General features: G+C 50.3%; 1 protein-coding gene across 1 annotated transcript; it reads right to left on the bottom strand.

Moving 5' to 3' along the window:
- Nucleotides 1-4,760: 4,760 nt before the first annotated feature.
- Nucleotides 4,761-14,870, bottom strand: LOC145207082 (uncharacterized). The gene is made up of 2 exons (XM_080078574.1): nt 11,736-14,870; nt 4,761-5,829 (listed from the first exon to the last, which is right to left on the bottom strand). Exon 1 carries the CDS (start codon nt 13,981-13,983, stop codon nt 12,175-12,177), a length of 1,809 nt encoding a protein of 602 aa, XP_079934700.1. The 5' UTR covers nt 13,984-14,870; the 3' UTR covers nt 4,761-5,829; nt 11,736-12,174.
- Between the last annotated feature and the right edge of the window lie 4,075 nt (nt 14,871-18,945).

The following is an 18,945-nucleotide window of genomic DNA, read 5'->3' as shown; positions in this document are numbered from 1 at the left end:
AGCTGCTGCAGCCCGTCGGCAGGTTTTCCTTACGCTCATGCGCTTTAATTGCGACTTTTACATGGCCAGTTCAGGTACGCAGGTGTGTGCAGCCAGCCGTTAATTGCCGGGTCGGCTCCGGCGTGTCTGCTGATGACGTAATTACGTATGCTAATTAGCCGTCCAGCCCGCGCAGCTGTGCGCTGTAGTTCAGCTACTGCACCACGGGGAGCCTCGTTGGCGCCCCCTTCGACGTTGTTTAAGGCCCAACAACATGACATATAATAAATAAACAAAGAAACAAACGGCCCGAAGCACCCGGGAACCTATTTGCTTTGATGATTAAGTGGAAAAAAGTTACTCCGAGGAGTATGATGCTTACCTTATTCAAATAGAATGCCGTTTTGAGGTAACAGGCGGTTACCAACCGCCCGTACAAGCTTGGATTTGCGCTACCACGTGAGTTACTTGGTGTAAGAAGGCAAGAAAAGGATCGAAAACTATCGGGGTCGCTTCCATCGTGGCCAGTATGGTAAAGTACGGGGCAAAAGCAGCGAAAACTGCTGAATTGCCGAGCTGCTGCAGCCCGTCGGCAGGTTTTCCTTACGCTCATGCGCTTTAATTGCGACTTTTACATGGCCAGTTCAGGTACGCAGGTGTGTGCAGCCAGCCGTTAATTGCCGGGTCGGCTCCGGCGTGTCTGCTGATGACGTAATTACGTATGCTAATTAGCCGTCCAGCCCGCGCAGCTGTGCGCTGTAGTTCAGCTACTGCACCACGGGGAGCCTCGTTGGCGCCCCCTTCGACGTTGTTTAAGGCCCAACAACATGACATATAATAAATAAACAAAGAAACAAACGGCCCGAAGCACCCGGGAACCTATTTGCTTTGATGATTAAGTGGAAAAAAGTTACTCCGAGGAGTATGATGCTTACCTTATTCAAATAGAATGCCGTTTTGAGGTAACAGGCGGTTACCAACCGCCCGTACAAGCTTGGATTTGCGCTACCACGTGAGTTACTTGGTGTAAGAAGGCAAGAAAAGGATCGAAAACTATCGGGGTCGCTTCCATCGTGGCCAGTATGGTAAAGTACGGGGCAAAAGCAGCGAAAACTGCTGAATTGCCGAGCTGCTGCAGCCCGTCGGCAGGTTTTCCTTACGCTCATGCGCTTTAATTGCGACTTTTACATGGCCAGTTCAGGTACGCAGGTGTGTGCAGCCAGCCGTTAATTGCCGGGTCGGCTCCGGCGTGTCTGCTGATGACGTAATTACGTATGCTAATTAGCCGTCCAGCCCGCGCAGCTGTGCGCTGTAGTTCAGCTACTGCACCACGGGGAGCCTCGTTGGCGCCCCCTTCGACGTTGTTTAAGGCCCAACAACATGACATATAATAAATAAACAAAGAAACAAACGGCCCGAAGCACCCGGGAACCTATTTGCTTTGATGATTAAGTGGAAAAAAGTTACTCCGAGGAGTATGATGCTTACCTTATTCAAATAGAATGCCGTTTTGAGGTAACAGGCGGTTACCAACCGCCCGTACAAGCTTGGATTTGCGCTACCACGTGAGTTACTTGGTGTAAGAAGGCAAGAAAAGGATCGAAAACTATCGGGGTCGCTTCCATCGTGGCCAGTATGGTAAAGTACGGGGCAAAAGCAGCGAAAACTGCTGAATTGCCGAGCTGCTGCAGCCCGTCGGCAGGTTTTCCTTACGCTCATGCGCTTTAATTGCGACTTTTACATGGCCAGTTCAGGTACGCAGGTGTGTGCAGCCAGCCGTTAATTGCCGGGTCGGCTCCGGCGTGTCTGCTGATGACGTAATTACGTATGCTAATTAGCCGTCCAGCCCGCGCAGCTGTGCGCTGTAGTTCAGCTACTGCACCACGGGGAGCCTCGTTGGCGCCCCCTTCGACGTTGTTTAAGGCCCAACAACATGACATATAATAAATAAACAAAGAAACAAACGGCCCGAAGCACCCGGGAACCTATTTGCTTTGATGATTAAGTGGAAAAAAGTTACTCCGAGGAGTATGATGCTTACCTTATTCAAATAGAATGCCGTTTTGAGGTAACAGGCGGTTACCAACCGCCCGTACAAGCTTGGATTTGCGCTACCACGTGAGTTACTTGGTGTAAGAAGGCAAGAAAAGGATCGAAAACTATCGGGGTCGCTTCCATCGTGGCCAGTATGGTAAAGTACGGGGCAAAAGCAGCGAAAACTGCTGAATTGCCGAGCTGCTGCAGCCCGTCGGCAGGTTTTCCTTACGCTCATGCGCTTTAATTGCGACTTTTACATGGCCAGTTCAGGTACGCAGGTGTGTGCAGCCAGCCGTTAATTGCCGGGTCGGCTCCGGCGTGTCTGCTGATGACGTAATTACGTATGCTAATTAGCCGTCCAGCCCGCGCAGCTGTGCGCTGTAGTTCAGCTACTGCACCACGGGGAGCCTCGTTGGCGCCCCCTTCGACGTTGTTTAAGGCCCAACAACATGACATATAATAAATAAACAAAGAAACAAACGGCCCGAAGCACCCGGGAACCTATTTGCTTTGATGATTAAGTGGAAAAAAGTTACTCCGAGGAGTATGATGCTTACCTTATTCAAATAGAATGCCGTTTTGAGGTAACAGGCGGTTACCAACCGCCCGTACAAGCTTGGATTTGCGCTACCACGTGAGTTACTTGGTGTAAGAAGGCAAGAAAAGGATCGAAAACTATCGGGGTCGCTTCCATCGTGGCCAGTATGGTAAAGTACGGGGCAAAAGCAGCGAAAACTGCTGAATTGCCGAGCTGCTGCAGCCCGTCGGCAGGTTTTCCTTACGCTCATGCGCTTTAATTGCGACTTTTACATGGCCAGTTCAGGTACGCAGGTGTGTGCAGCCAGCCGTTAATTGCCGGGTCGGCTCCGGCGTGTCTGCTGATGACGTAATTACGTATGCTAATTAGCCGTCCAGCCCGCGCAGCTGTGCGCTGTAGTTCAGCTACTGCACCACGGGGAGCCTCGTTGGCGCCCCCTTCGACGTTGTTTAAGGCCCAACAACATGACATATAATAAATAAACAAAGAAACAAACGGCCCGAAGCACCCGGGAACCTATTTGCTTTGATGATTAAGTGGAAAAAAGTTACTCCGAGGAGTATGATGCTTACCTTATTCAAATAGAATGCCGTTTTGAGGTAACAGGCGGTTACCAACCGCCCGTACAAGCTTGGATTTGCGCTACCACGTGAGTTACTTGGTGTAAGAAGGCAAGAAAAGGATCGAAAACTATCGGGGTCGCTTCCATCGTGGCCAGTATGGTAAAGTACGGGGCAAAAGCAGCGAAAACTGCTGAATTGCCGAGCTGCTGCAGCCCGTCGGCAGGTTTTCCTTACGCTCATGCGCTTTAATTGCGACTTTTACATGGCCAGTTCAGGTACGCAGGTGTGTGCAGCCAGCCGTTAATTGCCGGGTCGGCTCCGGCGTGTCTGCTGATGACGTAATTACGTATGCTAATTAGCCGTCCAGCCCGCGCAGCTGTGCGCTGTAGTTCAGCTACTGCACCACGGGGAGCCTCGTTGGCGCCCCCTTCGACGTTGTTTAAGGCCCAACAACATGACATATAATAAATAAACAAAGAAACAAACGGCCCGAAGCACCCGGGAACCTATTTGCTTTGATGATTAAGTGGAAAAAAGTTACTCCGAGGAGTATGATGCTTACCTTATTCAAATAGAATGCCGTTTTGAGGTAACAGGCGGTTACCAACCGCCCGTACAAGCTTGGATTTGCGCTACCACGTGAGTTACTTGGTGTAAGAAGGCAAGAAAAGGATCGAAAACTATCGGGGTCGCTTCCATCGTGGCCAGTATGGTAAAGTACGGGGCAAAAGCAGCGAAAACTGCTGAATTGCCGAGCTGCTGCAGCCCGTCGGCAGGTTTTCCTTACGCTCATGCGCTTTAATTGCGACTTTTACATGGCCAGTTCAGGTACGCAGGTGTGTGCAGCCAGCCGTTAATTGCCGGGTCGGCTCCGGCGTGTCTGCTGATGACGTAATTACGTATGCTAATTAGCCGTCCAGCCCGCGCAGCTGTGCGCTGTAGTTCAGCTACTGCACCACGGGGAGCCTCGTTGGCGCCCCCTTCGACGTTGTTTAAGGCCCAACAACATGACATATAATAAATAAACAAAGAAACAAACGGCCCGAAGCACCCGGGAACCTATTTGCTTTGATGATTAAGTGGAAAAAAGTTACTCCGAGGAGTATGATGCTTACCTTATTCAAATAGAATGCCGTTTTGAGGTAACAGGCGGTTACCAACCGCCCGTACAAGCTTGGATTTGCGCTACCACGTGAGTTACTTGGTGTAAGAAGGCAAGAAAAGGATCGAAAACTATCGGGGTCGCTTCCATCGTGGCCAGTATGGTAAAGTACGGGGCAAAAGCAGCGAAAACTGCTGAATTGCCGAGCTGCTGCAGCCCGTCGGCAGGTTTTCCTTACGCTCATGCGCTTTAATTGCGACTTTTACATGGCCAGTTCAGGTACGCAGGTGTGTGCAGCCAGCCGTTAATTGCCGGGTCGGCTCCGGCGTGTCTGCTGATGACGTAATTACGTATGCTAATTAGCCGTCCAGCCCGCGCAGCTGTGCGCTGTAGTTCAGCTACTGCACCACGGGGAGCCTCGTTGGCGCCCCCTTCGACGTTGTTTAAGGCCCAACAACATGACATATAATAAATAAACAAAGAAACAAACGGCCCGAAGCACCCGGGAACCTATTTGCTTTGATGATTAAGTGGAAAAAAGTTACTCCGATATTTGTTTATTGCCACGAAAACAAAATCGCGCAATATACTGTTTAAGGGGGGACGAAACAAGTACCTCAAAGGGTTGGAGGCGGATAAAGAAACAAAACACAGAAAGCACAAACGAAAACAAAATGGCGGAAAAAACTGAAAAGAGCTGAGAAGAACTTATTTATGCAAATGAGCACCATAAGTACAGGGGTCACATATGCAAATGAACACCAAATGTGGTAGATGTACAAAAAGCCACATATGCAAATGAACACAGAATGCTGTGAATAGGAATCAAAATATGTACACAAAACGCCAAAGCCGATGTCCTATATGGGTGTTCGACGGATTGACCAATCAGAGCCTTGCGTTGTGCCACCAGCAAGGTACGCACAAAACCCAGACACAAAGAACCAAAGCCCTATATGAGTGGTCGTTTAAGCGACCAATCAGAAGCTTATGCTGAACACCTAGTAAAGTACACGCAGTTAAACGCACAGACGTACAAAGTAAAAACACAGGATCGGTAAAGCGAAACCCTGTGTGAGTGGTCGGTTAAGCGGCCAATCATAAGCATATACTATGGGACTGACAAGGTATGCGCACTATGGCGCAAATATACAAGGAAAAAGGGTTCACGAGAACGAAAAGCCCAAACCCTACATGGGTGGTCAGTTAAATTACCAATCAGAGGCGTTCGCTACGGATCTGACGAGGTACGCGCAGTATAGCGCAGAATACAATAATATTACACAAGTACGAAAACCGAAGCCCTATATGAGTGGTCGGTTAAGCGACCAATGAGAGGACTGAGCTGAAAAGTACACACAGTTAGACGCGCGAACATTACACAAGTACGAAAAACCTAAGCCCTATATGGGTGGTCAGTTAAACTACCAATCAGAGGCTTTCGCTACGGATCTGACGAGGTACGCGCAGTATAGCGCAGAATACAATAATATTACACAAGTACGAAAACCTAAGCCCTATATGAGTGGTCGGTTAAGTGACCAATGAGAGGACTGAGCTGACAAAGTACACGCAGTTAACCGCGCTAACATTACACAAATACGAAGAACCTAAGCCCTATATGGGTGGTCGATGAAACTGCCAATCAGAGTCGTCCGCTACGGGACTGGCAAAGTACGCGCACTATAGCGCAGACATACAATAAAGATACACAAGTACGAAAAACCTAAGCCCTATATGGGTGGTCGGTTAAGCGACCAATGAGAGGGCTTAGCTGGCAAGGTACACGCAGTTAAACGCGCAGACATACAAAAAGTTACACGAGTACGAAAAAACCTAAGCCCTATGTGGGTGGTCGGTTTTACCGCCAATCAGAGGCGTCCACTACGGGACTGACAAAGTACGCGCACTATAGCGCAGGCATACAAAAAACATATACGAGTGAAAAGTTACCAGGTAACATTTACACCATGTGATGGATGCACCATGTTTCCACAGCGCGTACATACTTCAGGGTAACCTCCTGGTAGGTTATTAATTTCGTTACAGCAATCGCAGCGACGAAAATAACTAGTACAGTCAGGGCAAAAACCTTCACCCTTTTCTGGTGTAATGTAAACATCAGCCCCGCATTCACACGGAGCAGAATTTTTATCTACGCATACACGTTTGCTCGAGTGTGCACTAGATGAAGAGGAGGAAGAGTGCATTCGTTTAATGAATGCCTCAACCTCTTCTTCAGTACTACTATTGTTAATTTCGGTAGAGTTAGATAATAGTCTTAGCTCATGAATGAACGCCGGATCTCCCAACGGCATGCTTCTTATGCTCTCTTCAGAAGGGGGTGGCTGCCACCATGGGTTCTTCTGATGTGGGTCCCTCCAAACAGTCTTCCTCATTGTTGGTCCTCCTTGGAAAGCGGGGGCGCCCGTGGCGCGGCCCTCAGGACTCGTGATGCCTTTAGCGGGGGCGCCCGTGGCGCAGCCCTCAGGATACTCCTTATCTTCTGCGGAAATGGTAGACCCAGTACCGCCGTCGGTCTTTGCGGGGGCGCCCGAGGCGCAGCCCTCAGGATACTCCTTGTCTTCTGCGGGAGTGGTCACCTCTATGTCTCCGTCGGTCTTTGCGGGGGCGTCCGAGACGCGGCCCTCAGGATTCTCCTGTACTTCTGCGGGGGTGGTCGCTTCGATGTCTCCGTCGGTCTTTGCGGGGGCGTCCGAGACGCGGCCCTCTGGATTCTCCTGTACATCTGCGGGGGTGGTCACCTCTATGACTTCGTCGGTCTTTGCGGGGGCGTCCGAGACGCGGCCCTCTGGATTCTCCTGCACTTCTGCGGGGTTGGTCACCTCTATAACGTCGTCGATGTTTGCGGGGGCGTCCGAGACGCGGCCCTCGGGATTCTGGTGCTCTTCGACGGGGATATCGACCTCTAAAATGCCGTCAATATTTACGTCTGTACCTGTGGGGCCATCTTGGGGGTCAACAGGACCCTCTGTGATAACATCAGTTGGGGGGGCACTACTCGCTGCAACTTCTGCGGCATTTGAAGGAGGGGTCGTAACCTTCGGATCCTGGATGGGAGTGGAGGTCATTTGAGGCCCGCCTCTCCGTGTACGATTTTCTCCTAGTGTTGGAAAATTTTCGTCCCGGCTCTGAAATATGTCACAAGCGTCTCGCATGTGCCCAAATTTCCTGCATACAAAGCATTGTGGAGGTTGTCCTTCATACTCCACGTAGAAGGAGAAACCCCCAATTCGTATTCTCGGGCCGATTGGATTCTCTCTCAACTCGGCCGTCTTGAGGTCAAAACCTCGTTTGCCATCTTGGACCCCCCAACGGTCCTTTAGCTTTTCTGCCTTCTTGACAGTAGCATGTCTAGAGGCGAGGTACCCTCGTACCTCCTCGACGGAGAAACGCGGCGGTATCTCCTTGACCAATACTGTGGTCCACTCAAGATCGTGCAATCTGGCGAACTCGACAGCTCGCAACGTCTTCAGCTTTCCTGCAAGCTCTATAGCCATCTCGCGGGTTCTGCATGTGAAATCTGTCAGACCCCCGCGTCGTTCAACTATTCCCTCCAGGTTGCGGATGGGAAAATGAATTTTCGCAAGCATTTCATAAATGAAGTGCCTCGATTTTTTAGTTGGCAACTTAGCCAAGACCTCGGTCTCCCTACTGAAAGCAGGAGCTCCCCGCGGGAGGCCTCGGTGGACAACTTTGTTCCACGCCATGGGAACGGAAGCTTTTGCTGTCGTCATGGTCGAGATGATCTCGACTTATGACGTACCACGTCGAAATTGACCGTTGTCGTCAATTTATGCAAATTAGCTGGTGTTAGCAAGGCTCTCAGTTTGTGACGTACCACGTCGAAATTGACCGTTGTCGTCAATTTATGCAAATAGCTGATGTCAGCAAGGCTCTCAGTTTGTGACGTACCGCGTCGAAATTGACCGTTGTCGTCAATTTATGCAAATAGCTGATGTTAGCAAGGCTCTCAGTTTGTGACGTACCACGTCGAAACTGTCCTTTGTCGTTGAATATGCAGATTCAACGCAATTTTGCTTCCAGGAGCGTAGGGACAGGGCCGTTTAGCTCTACCACGCGAGGGCCCTGAAAAGGGCCGGGCTTGAACGAACTAGGGACGGTCGTGGGGAGGAGGGGTTTCCGCACGTCTTAGGGACGTACGGAAGGGAGTGAGGAAAACCAGACAATCGACCACTAGGGCGCGGTTGTCGGTTGGGGAAAGGTAGATAACTTCCTTTTGTGGTGCGAGCACGCAAGGAAGGTGGGTGGGGTGGTTGCAGCCAATTCTCTAAAAGCGCCCCTGGCGTTGGTGGCCCTAACAAAGGCCCAACGGGCGGCTGCGGGAAGGAAAGGGAGGCAAGGGTGGGTGCAAACGGGAAGGAGTAATAGGTATACGTTCCGGAGCCAACTTAGTTTCGGAGCCAACTTCTGTTTACGGGGAGCCGACAAAGCTTCTAAAGCCGGGCAAGATCCGCTTTCAAACCTATTGGCTTGAGTCGCTGTTTGCCTCCGCTCACAAGGGGCAACCGGTCATCGTGCCGGATGCTTACCTTATGCAAATAGAATGCCGTTTTGAGGTAACAGGCGGTTACCAACCGCCCGTACAAGCTTGGATTTGCGCTACCACGTGAGTTACTTGGTGTAAGAAGGCAAGAAAAGGATCGAAAACTATCGGGGTCGCTTCCATCGTGGCCAGTATGGTAAAGTACGGGGCAAAAGCAGCGAAAACTGCTGAATTGCCGAGCTGCTGCAGCCCGTCGGCAGGTTTTCCTTACGCTCATGCGCTTTAATTGCGACTTTTACATGGCCAGTTCAGGTACGCAGGTGTGTGCAGCCAGCCGTTAATTGCCGGGTCGGCTCCGGCGTGTCTGCTGATGACGTAATTACGTATGCTAATTAGCCGTCCAGCCCGCGCAGCTGTGCGCTGTAGTTCAGCTACTGCACCACGGGGAGCCTCGTTGGCGCCCCCTTCGACGTTGTTTAAGGCCCAACAACATGACATATAATAAATAAACAAAGAAACAAACGGCCCGAAGCACCCGGGAACCTATTTGCTTTGATGATTAAGTGGAAAAAAGTTACTCCGAGGAGTATGATGCTTACCTTATTCAAATAGAATGCCGTTTTGAGGTAACAGGCGGTTACCAACCGCCCGTACAAGCTTGGATTTGCGCTACCACGTGAGTTACTTGGTGTAAGAAGGCAAGAAAAGGATCGAAAACTATCGGGGTCGCTTCCATCGTGGCCAGTATGGTAAAGTACGGGGCAAAAGCAGCGAAAACTGCTGAATTGCCGAGCTGCTGCAGCCCGTCGGCAGGTTTTCCTTACGCTCATGCGCTTTAATTGCGACTTTTACATGGCCAGTTCAGGTACGCAGGTGTGTGCAGCCAGCCGTTAATTGCCGGGTCGGCTCCGGCGTGTCTGCTGATGACGTAATTACGTATGCTAATTAGCCGTCCAGCCCGCGCAGCTGTGCGCTGTAGTTCAGCTACTGCACCACGGGGAGCCTCGTTGGCGCCCCCTTCGACGTTGTTTAAGGCCCAACAACATGACATATAATAAATAAACAAAGAAACAAACGGCCCGAAGCACCCGGGAACCTATTTGCTTTGATGATTAAGTGGAAAAAAGTTACTCCGAGGAGTATGATGCTTACCTTATTCAAATAGAATGCCGTTTTGAGGTAACAGGCGGTTACCAACCGCCCGTACAAGCTTGGATTTGCGCTACCACGTGAGTTACTTGGTGTAAGAAGGCAAGAAAAGGATCGAAAACTATCGGGGTCGCTTCCATCGTGGCCAGTATGGTAAAGTACGGGGCAAAAGCAGCGAAAACTGCTGAATTGCCGAGCTGCTGCAGCCCGTCGGCAGGTTTTCCTTACGCTCATGCGCTTTAATTGCGACTTTTACATGGCCAGTTCAGGTACGCAGGTGTGTGCAGCCAGCCGTTAATTGCCGGGTCGGCTCCGGCGTGTCTGCTGATGACGTAATTACGTATGCTAATTAGCCGTCCAGCCCGCGCAGCTGTGCGCTGTAGTTCAGCTACTGCACCACGGGGAGCCTCGTTGGCGCCCCCTTCGACGTTGTTTAAGGCCCAACAACATGACATATAATAAATAAACAAAGAAACAAACGGCCCGAAGCACCCGGGAACCTATTTGCTTTGATGATTAAGTGGAAAAAAGTTACTCCGAGGAGTATGATGCTTACCTTATTCAAATAGAATGCCGTTTTGAGGTAACAGGCGGTTACCAACCGCCCGTACAAGCTTGGATTTGCGCTACCACGTGAGTTACTTGGTGTAAGAAGGCAAGAAAAGGATCGAAAACTATCGGGGTCGCTTCCATCGTGGCCAGTATGGTAAAGTACGGGGCAAAAGCAGCGAAAACTGCTGAATTGCCGAGCTGCTGCAGCCCGTCGGCAGGTTTTCCTTACGCTCATGCGCTTTAATTGCGACTTTTACATGGCCAGTTCAGGTACGCAGGTGTGTGCAGCCAGCCGTTAATTGCCGGGTCGGCTCCGGCGTGTCTGCTGATGACGTAATTACGTATGCTAATTAGCCGTCCAGCCCGCGCAGCTGTGCGCTGTAGTTCAGCTACTGCACCACGGGGAGCCTCGTTGGCGCCCCCTTCGACGTTGTTTAAGGCCCAACAACATGACATATAATAAATAAACAAAGAAACAAACGGCCCGAAGCACCCGGGAACCTATTTGCTTTGATGATTAAGTGGAAAAAAGTTACTCCGATATTTGTTTATTGCCACGAAAACAAAATCGCGCAATATACTGTTTAAGGGGGGACGAAACAAGTACCTCAAAGGGTTGGAGGCGGATAAAGAAACAAAACACAGAAAGCACAAACGAAACAAAATGGCGGAAAAAACTGAAAAGAGCTGAGAAGAACTTATTGATGCAAATGAGCACCATAAGTACAGGGGTCACATATGCAAATGAACACCAAATGTGGTAGATGTACAAAAAGCCATATATGCAAATGAACACAGAATGCTGTGAATAGGAATCAAAATATGTACACAAAACGCCAAAGCCGATGTCCTATATGGGTGTTCGACGGATTGACCAATCAGAGCCTTGCGTTGTGCCACCAGCAAGGTACGCACAAAACCCAGACACAAAGAACCAAAGCCCTATATGAGTGGTCGTTTAAGCGACCAATCAGAAGCTTATGCTAAACACCTAGTAAAGTACACGCAGTTAAACGCACAGACGTACAAAGTAAAAACACAGGATCGGTAAAGCGAAACCCTGTGTGAGTGGTCGGTTAAGCGGCCAATCATAAGCATATACTATGGGACTGACAAGGTATGCGCACTATGGCGCAAATATACAAAGAAAAAGGGTTCACGAGAACGAAAAGCCCAAACCCTACATGGGTGGTCAGTTAAATTACCAATCAGAGGCGTTCGCTACGGATCTGACGAGGTACGCGCAGTACAGCGCAGAATACAATAATATTACACAAGTACGAAAACCTAAGCCCTATATGAGTGGTCGGTTAAGTGACCAATGAGAGGACTGAGCTGACAAAGTACACGCAGTTAACCGCGCTAACATTACACAAATACGAAGAACCTAAGCCCTATATGGGTGGTCGATTAAACTGCCAATCAGAGTCGTCCGCTACGGGACTGGCAAAGTACGCGCACTATAGCGCAGACATACAATAAAGATACACAAGTACGAAAAACCTAAGCCCTATATGGGTGGTCGGTTAAGCGACCAATGAGAGGGCTTAGCTGGCAAGGTACACGCAGTTAAACGCGCAGACATACAAAAAGTTACACGAGTACGAAAAAACCTAAGCCCTATGTGGGTGGTCGGTTTTACCGCCAATCAGAGGCGTCCACTACGGGACTGACAAAGTACGCGCACTATAGCGCAGGCATACAAAAAACATATACGAGTGAAAAGTTACCAGGTAACATTTACACCATGTGATGGATGCACCATGTTTCCACAGCGCGTACATACTTCAGGGTAACCTCCTGGTAGGTTATTAATTTCGTTACAGCAATCGCAGCGACGAAAATAACTAGTACAGTCAGGGCAAAAACCTTCACCCTTTTCTGGTGTAATGTAAACATCAGCCCCGCATTCACACGGAGCAGAATTTTTATCTACGCATACACGTTTGCTCGAGTGTGCACTAGATGAAGAGGAGGAAGAGTGCATTCGTTTAATGAATGCCTCAACCTCTTCTTCAGTACTACTATTGTTAATTTCGGTAGAGTTAGATAATAGTCTTAGCTCATGAATGAACGCCGGATCTCCCAACGGCATGCTTCTTATGCTCTCTTCAGAAGGGGGTGGCTGCCACCATGGGTTCTTCTGATGTGGGTCCCTCCAAACAGTCTTCCTCATTGTTGGTCCTCCTTGGAAAGCGGGGGCGCCCGTGGCGCGGCCCTCAGGACTCGTGATGCCTTTAGCGGGGGCGCCCGTGGCGCAGCCCTCAGGATACTCCTTATCTTCTGCGGAAATGGTAGACCCAGTACCGCCGTCGGTCTTTGCGGGGGCGCCCGAGGCGCAGCCCTCAGGATACTCCTTGTCTTCTGCGGGAGTGGTCACCTCTATGTCTCCGTCGGTCTTTGCGGGGGCGTCCGAGACGCGGCCCTCGGGATTCTCCTGTACTTCTGCGGGGGTGGTCGCTTCGATGTCTCCGTCGGTCTTTGCGGGGGCGTCCGAGACGCGGCCCTCTGGATTCTCCTGTACTTCTGCGGGGGTGGTCACCTCTATGACTCCGTCGGTCTTTGCGGGGGCGTCCGAGACGCGGCCCTCTGGATTCTCCTGCACTTCTGCGGGGTTGGTCACCTCTATAACGTCGTCGATGTTTGCGGGGGCGTCCGAGACGCGGCCCTCGGGATTCTGGTGCTCTTCGACGGGGATATCGACCTCTAAAATGCCGTCAATAGTTACGTCTGTACCTGTGGGGCCATCTTGGGGGTCAACAGGACCCTCTGTGATAACATCAGTTGGGGGGGCACTACTCGCTGCAACTTCTGCGGCATTTGAAGGGGGGGTCGTAACCTTCGGATCCTGGATGGGAGTGGAGGTCATTTGAGGCCCGCCTCTCCGTGTACGATTTTCTCCTAGTGTTGGAAAATTTTCGTCCCGGCTCTGAAATATGTCACAAGCGTCTCGCATGTGCCCAAATTTCCTGCATACAAAGCATTGTGGAGGTTGTCCTTCATACTCCACGTAGAAGGAGAAACCCCCAATTCGTATTCTCGGGCCGATTGGATGCTCTCTCAACTCGGCCGTCTTGAGGTCAAAACCTCGTTTGCCATCTTGGACCCCCCAACGGTCCTTTAGCTTTTCTGCCTTCTTGACAGTAGCATGTCTAGAGGCGAGGTACCCTCGTACCTCCTCGACGGAGAAACGCGGCGGTATCTCCTTGACCAATACTGTGGTCCACTCAAGATCGTGCAATCTGGCGAACTCGACAGCTCGCAACGTCTTCAGCTTTCCTGCAAGCTCTATAGCCATCTCGCGGGTTCTGCATGTGAAATCTGTCAGACCCCCGCGTCGTTCAACTATTCCCTCCAGGTTGCGGATGGGAAAATGAATTTTCGCAAGCATTTCATAAATGAAGTGCCTCGATTTTTTAGTTGGCAACTTAGCCAAGACCTCGGTCTCCCTACTGAAAGCAGGAGCTCCCCGCGGGAGGCCTCGGTGGACAACTTTGTTCCACGCCATGGGAACGGAAGCTTTTGCTGACGTCATGGTCGAGATGATCTCGACTTATGACGTACCACGTCGAAATTGACCGTTGTCGTCAATTTATGCAAATTAGCTGGTGTTAGCAAGGCTCTCAGTTTGTGACGTACCACGTCGAAATTGACCGTTGTCGTCAATTTATGCAAATAGCTGATGTCAGCAAGGCTCTCAGTTTGTGACGTACCGCGTCGAAATTGACCGTTGTCGTCAATTTATGCAAATAGCTGATGTTAGCAAGGCTCTCAGTTTGTGACGTACCACGTCGAAACTGTCCTTTGTCGTTGAATATGCAGATTCAACGCAATTTTGCTTCCAGGAGCGTAGGGACAGGACCGTTTAGCTCTACCACGCGAGGGCCCTGAAAAGGGCCGGGCTTGAACGAACTAGGGACGGTCGTGGGGAGGGGTTTCCGCACGTCTTAGGGACGTACGGAAGGGAGTGAGGAAAACCAGACAATCGACCACTAGGGCGCGGTTGTCGGTTGGGGAAAGGTAGATAACTTCCTTTTGTGGTGCGAGCACGCAAGGAAGGTGGGTGGGGTGGTTGCAGCCAATTCTCTAAAAGCGCCCCTGGCGTTGGTGGCCCTAACAAAGGCCCAACGGGCGGCTGCGGGAAGGAAAGGGAGGCAAGGGTGGGTGCAAACGGGAAGGAGTAATAGGTATACGTTCCGGAGCCAACTTAGTTTCGGAGCCAACTTCTGTTTACGGGGAGCCGACAAAGCTTCTAAAGCCGGGCAAGATCCGCTTTCAAACCTATTGGCTTGAGTCGCTGTTTGCCTCCGCTCACAAGGGGCAACCGGTCATCGTGCCGGATGCTTACCTTATGCAAATAGAATGCCGTTTTGAGGTAACAGGCGGTTACCAACCGCCCGTACAAGCTTGGATTTGCGCTACCACGTGAGTTACTTGGTGTAAGAAGGCAAGAAAAGGATCGAAAACTATCGGGGTCGCTTCCATCGTGGCCAGTATGGTAAAGTACGGGGCAAAAGCAGCGAAAACTGCTGAATTGCCGAGCTGCTGCAGCCCGTCGGCAGGTTTTCCTTACGCTCATGCGCTTTAATTGCGACTTTTACATGGCCAGTTCAGGTACGCAGGTGTGTGCAGCCAGCCGTTAATTGCCGGGTCGGCTCCGGCGTGTCTGCTGATGACGTAATTACGTATGCTAATTAGCCGTCCAGCCCGCGCAGCTGTGCGCTGTAGTTCAGCTACTGCACCACGGGGAGCCTCGTTGGCGCCCCCTTCGACGTTGTTTAAGGCCCAACAACATGACATATAATAAATAAACAAAGAAACAAACGGCCCGAAGCACCCGGGAACCTATTTGCTTTGATGATTAAGTGGAAAAAAGTTACTCCGAGGAGTATGATGCTTACCTTATTCAAATAGAATGCCGTTTTGAGGTAACAGGCGGTTACCAACCGCCCGTACAAGCTTGGATTTGCGCTACCACGTGAGTTACTTGGTGTAAGAAGGCAAGAAAAGGATCGAAAACTATCGGGGTCGCTTCCATCGTGGCCAGTATGGTAAAGTACGGGGCAAAAGCAGCGAAAACTGCTGAATTGCCGAGCTGCTGCAGCCCGTCGGCAGGTTTTCCTTACGCTCATGCGCTTTAATTGCGACTTTTACATGGCCAGTTCAGGTACGCAGGTGTGTGCAGCCAGCCGTTAATTGCCGGGTCGGCTCCGGCGTGTCTGCTGATGACGTAATTACGTATGCTAATTAGCCGTCCAGCCCGCGCAGCTGTGCGCTGTAGTTCAGCTACTGCACCACGGGGAGCCTCGTTGGCGCCCCCTTCGACGTTGTTTAAGGCCCAACAACATGACATATAATAAATAAACAAAGAAACAAACGGCCCGAAGCACCCGGGAACCTATTTGCTTTGATGATTAAGTGGAAAAAAGTTACTCCGAGGAGTATGATGCTTACCTTATTCAAATAGAATGCCGTTTTGAGGTAACAGGCGGTTACCAACCGCCCGTACAAGCTTGGATTTGCGCTACCACGTGAGTTACTTGGTGTAAGAAGGCAAGAAAAGGATCGAAAACTATCGGGGTCGCTTCCATCGTGGCCAGTATGGTAAAGTACGGGGCAAAAGCAGCGAAAACTGCTGAATTGCCGAGCTGCTGCAGCCCGTCGGCAGGTTTTCCTTACGCTCATGCGCTTTAATTGCGACTTTTACATGGCCAGTTCAGGTACGCAGGTGTGTGCAGCCAGCCGTTAATTGCCGGGTCGGCTCCGGCGTGTCTGCTGATGACGTAATTACGTATGCTAATTAGCCGTCCAGCCCGCGCAGCTGTGCGCTGTAGTTCAGCTACTGCACCACGGGGAGCCTCGTTGGCGCCCCCTTCGACGTTGTTTAAGGCCCAACAACATGACATATAATAAATAAACAAAGAAACAAACGGCCCGAAGCACCCGGGAACCTATTTGCTTTGATGATTAAGTGGAAAAAAGTTACTCCGAGGAGTATGATGCTTACCTTATTCAAATAGAATGCCGTTTTGAGGTAACAGGCGGTTACCAACCGCCCGTACAAGCTTGGATTTGCGCTACCACGTGAGTTACTTGGTGTAAGAAGGCAAGAAAAGGATCGAAAACTATCGGGGTCGCTTCCATCGTGGCCAGTATGGTAAAGTACGGGGCAAAAGCAGCGAAAACTGCTGAATTGCCGAGCTGCTGCAGCCCGTCGGCAGGTTTTCCTTACGCTCATGCGCTTTAATTGCGACTTTTACATGGCCAGTTCAGGTACGCAGGTGTGTGCAGCCAGCCGTTAATTGCCGGGTCGGCTCCGGCGTGTCTGCTGATGACGTAATTACGTATGCTAATTAGCCGTCCAGCCCGCGCAGCTGTGCGCTGTAGTTCAGCTACTGCACCACGGGGAGCCTCGTTGGCGCCCCCTTCGACGTTGTTTAAGGCCCAACAACATGACATATAATAAATAAACAAAGAAACAAACGGCCCGAAGCACCCGGGAACCTATTTGCTTTGATGATTAAGTGGAAAAAAGTTACTCCGAGGAGTATGATGCTTACCTTATTCAAATAGAATGCCGTTTTGAGGTAACAGGCGGTTACCAACCGCCCGTACAAGCTTGGATTTGCGCTACCACGTGAGTTACTTGGTGTAAGAAGGCAAGAAAAGGATCGAAAACTATCGGGGTCGCTTCCATCGTGGCCAGTATGGTAAAGTACGGGGCAAAAGCAGCGAAAACTGCTGAATTGCCGAGCTGCTGCAGCCCGTCGGCAGGTTTTCCTTACGCTCATGCGCTTTAATTGCGACTTTTACATGGCCAGTTCAGGTACGCAGGTGTGTGCAGCCAGCCGTTAATTGCCGGGTCGGCTCCGGCGTGTCTGCTGATGACGTAATTACGTATGCTAATTAGCCGTCCAGCCCGCGCAGCTGTGCGCTGTAGTTCAGCTACTGCACCACGGGGAGCCTCGTTGGCGCCCCCTTCGACGTTGTTTAAGGCCCAACAACATGACATATAATAAATAAACAAAGAAACAAACGGCCCGAAGCACCCGGGAACCTATTTGCTTTGATGATTAAGTGGAAAAAAGTTACTCCGAGGAGTATGATGCTTACCTTATTCAAATAGAATGCCGTTTTGAGGTAACAGGCGGTTACCAACCGCCCGTACAAGCTTGGATTTGCGCTACCACGTGAGTTACTTGGTGTAAGAAGGCAAGAAAAGGATCGAAAACTATCGGGGTCGCTTCCATCGTGGCCAGTATGGTAAAGTACGGGGCAAAAGCAGCGAAAACTGCTGAATTGCCGAGCTGCTGCAGCCCGTCGGCAGGTTTTCCTTACGCTCATGCGCTTTAATTGCGACTTTTACATGGCCAGTTCAGGTACGCAGGTGTGTGCAGCCAGCCGTTAATTGCCGGGTCGGCTCCGGCGTGTCTGCTGATGACGTAATTACGTATGCTAATTAGCCGTCCAGCCCGCGCAGCTGTGCGCTGTAGTTCAGCTACTGCACCACGGGGAGCCTCGTTGGCGCCCCCTTCGACGTTGTTTAAGGCCCAACAACATGACATATAATAAATAAACAAAGAAACAAACGGCCCGAAGCACCCGGGAACCTATTTGCTTTGATGATTAAGTGGAAAAAAGTTACTCCGATATTTGTTTATTGCCACGAAAACAAAATCGCGCAATATACTGTTTAAGGGGGGACGAAACAAGTACCTCAAAGGGTTGGAGGCGGATAAAGAAACAAAACACAGAAAGCACAAACGAAACAAAATGGCGGAAAAAACTGAAAAGAGCTGAGAAGAACTTATTTATGCAAATGAGCACCATAAGTACAGGGGTCACATATGCAAATGAACCCCAAATGTGGTAGATGTACAAAAAGCCACATATGCAAATGAACACAGAATGCTGTGAATAGGAATCAAAATATGTACACAAAACGCCAAAGCCGATGTCCTATATGGGTGTTCGACGGATTGACCAATCAGAGCCTTGCGTTGTGCCACCAGCAAGGTACGCACAAAACCCAGACACAAAGAACCAAAGCCCTATATGAGTGGTCGTTTAAGCGACCAATCAGAAGCTTATGCTAAACACCTAGTAAAGTACACGCAGTTAAACGCACAGACGTACAAAGTAAAAACACAGGATCGGTAAAGCGAAACCCTGTGTGAGTGGTCGGTTAAGCGGCCAATCATAAGCATATACTATGGGACTGACAAGGTATGCGCACTATGGCGCAAATATACAAAGAAAAAGGGTTCACGAGAACGAAAAGCCCAAACCCTACATGGGTGGTCAGTTAAATTACCAATCAGAGGCGTTCGCTACGGATCTGACGAGGTACGCGCAGTATAGCGCAGAATACAATAATATTACACAAGTACGAAAACCGAAGCCCTATATGAGTGGTCGGTTAAGCGACCAATGAGAGGACTGAGCTGACAAAGTACACACAGTTAGACGCGCGAACATTACACAAGTACGAAAAACC

Source organism: Phallusia mammillata, unplaced genomic scaffold, assembly GCF_965637545.1.
Source record: "Phallusia mammillata unplaced genomic scaffold, kaPhaMamm4.hap1.1 HAP1_SCAFFOLD_76, whole genome shotgun sequence".
NCBI classification, from domain to species: Eukaryota; Metazoa; Chordata; class Ascidiacea; order Phlebobranchia; family Ascidiidae; genus Phallusia; species Phallusia mammillata.
This window is presented reverse-complemented; position numbering and strand designations above follow the sequence as displayed.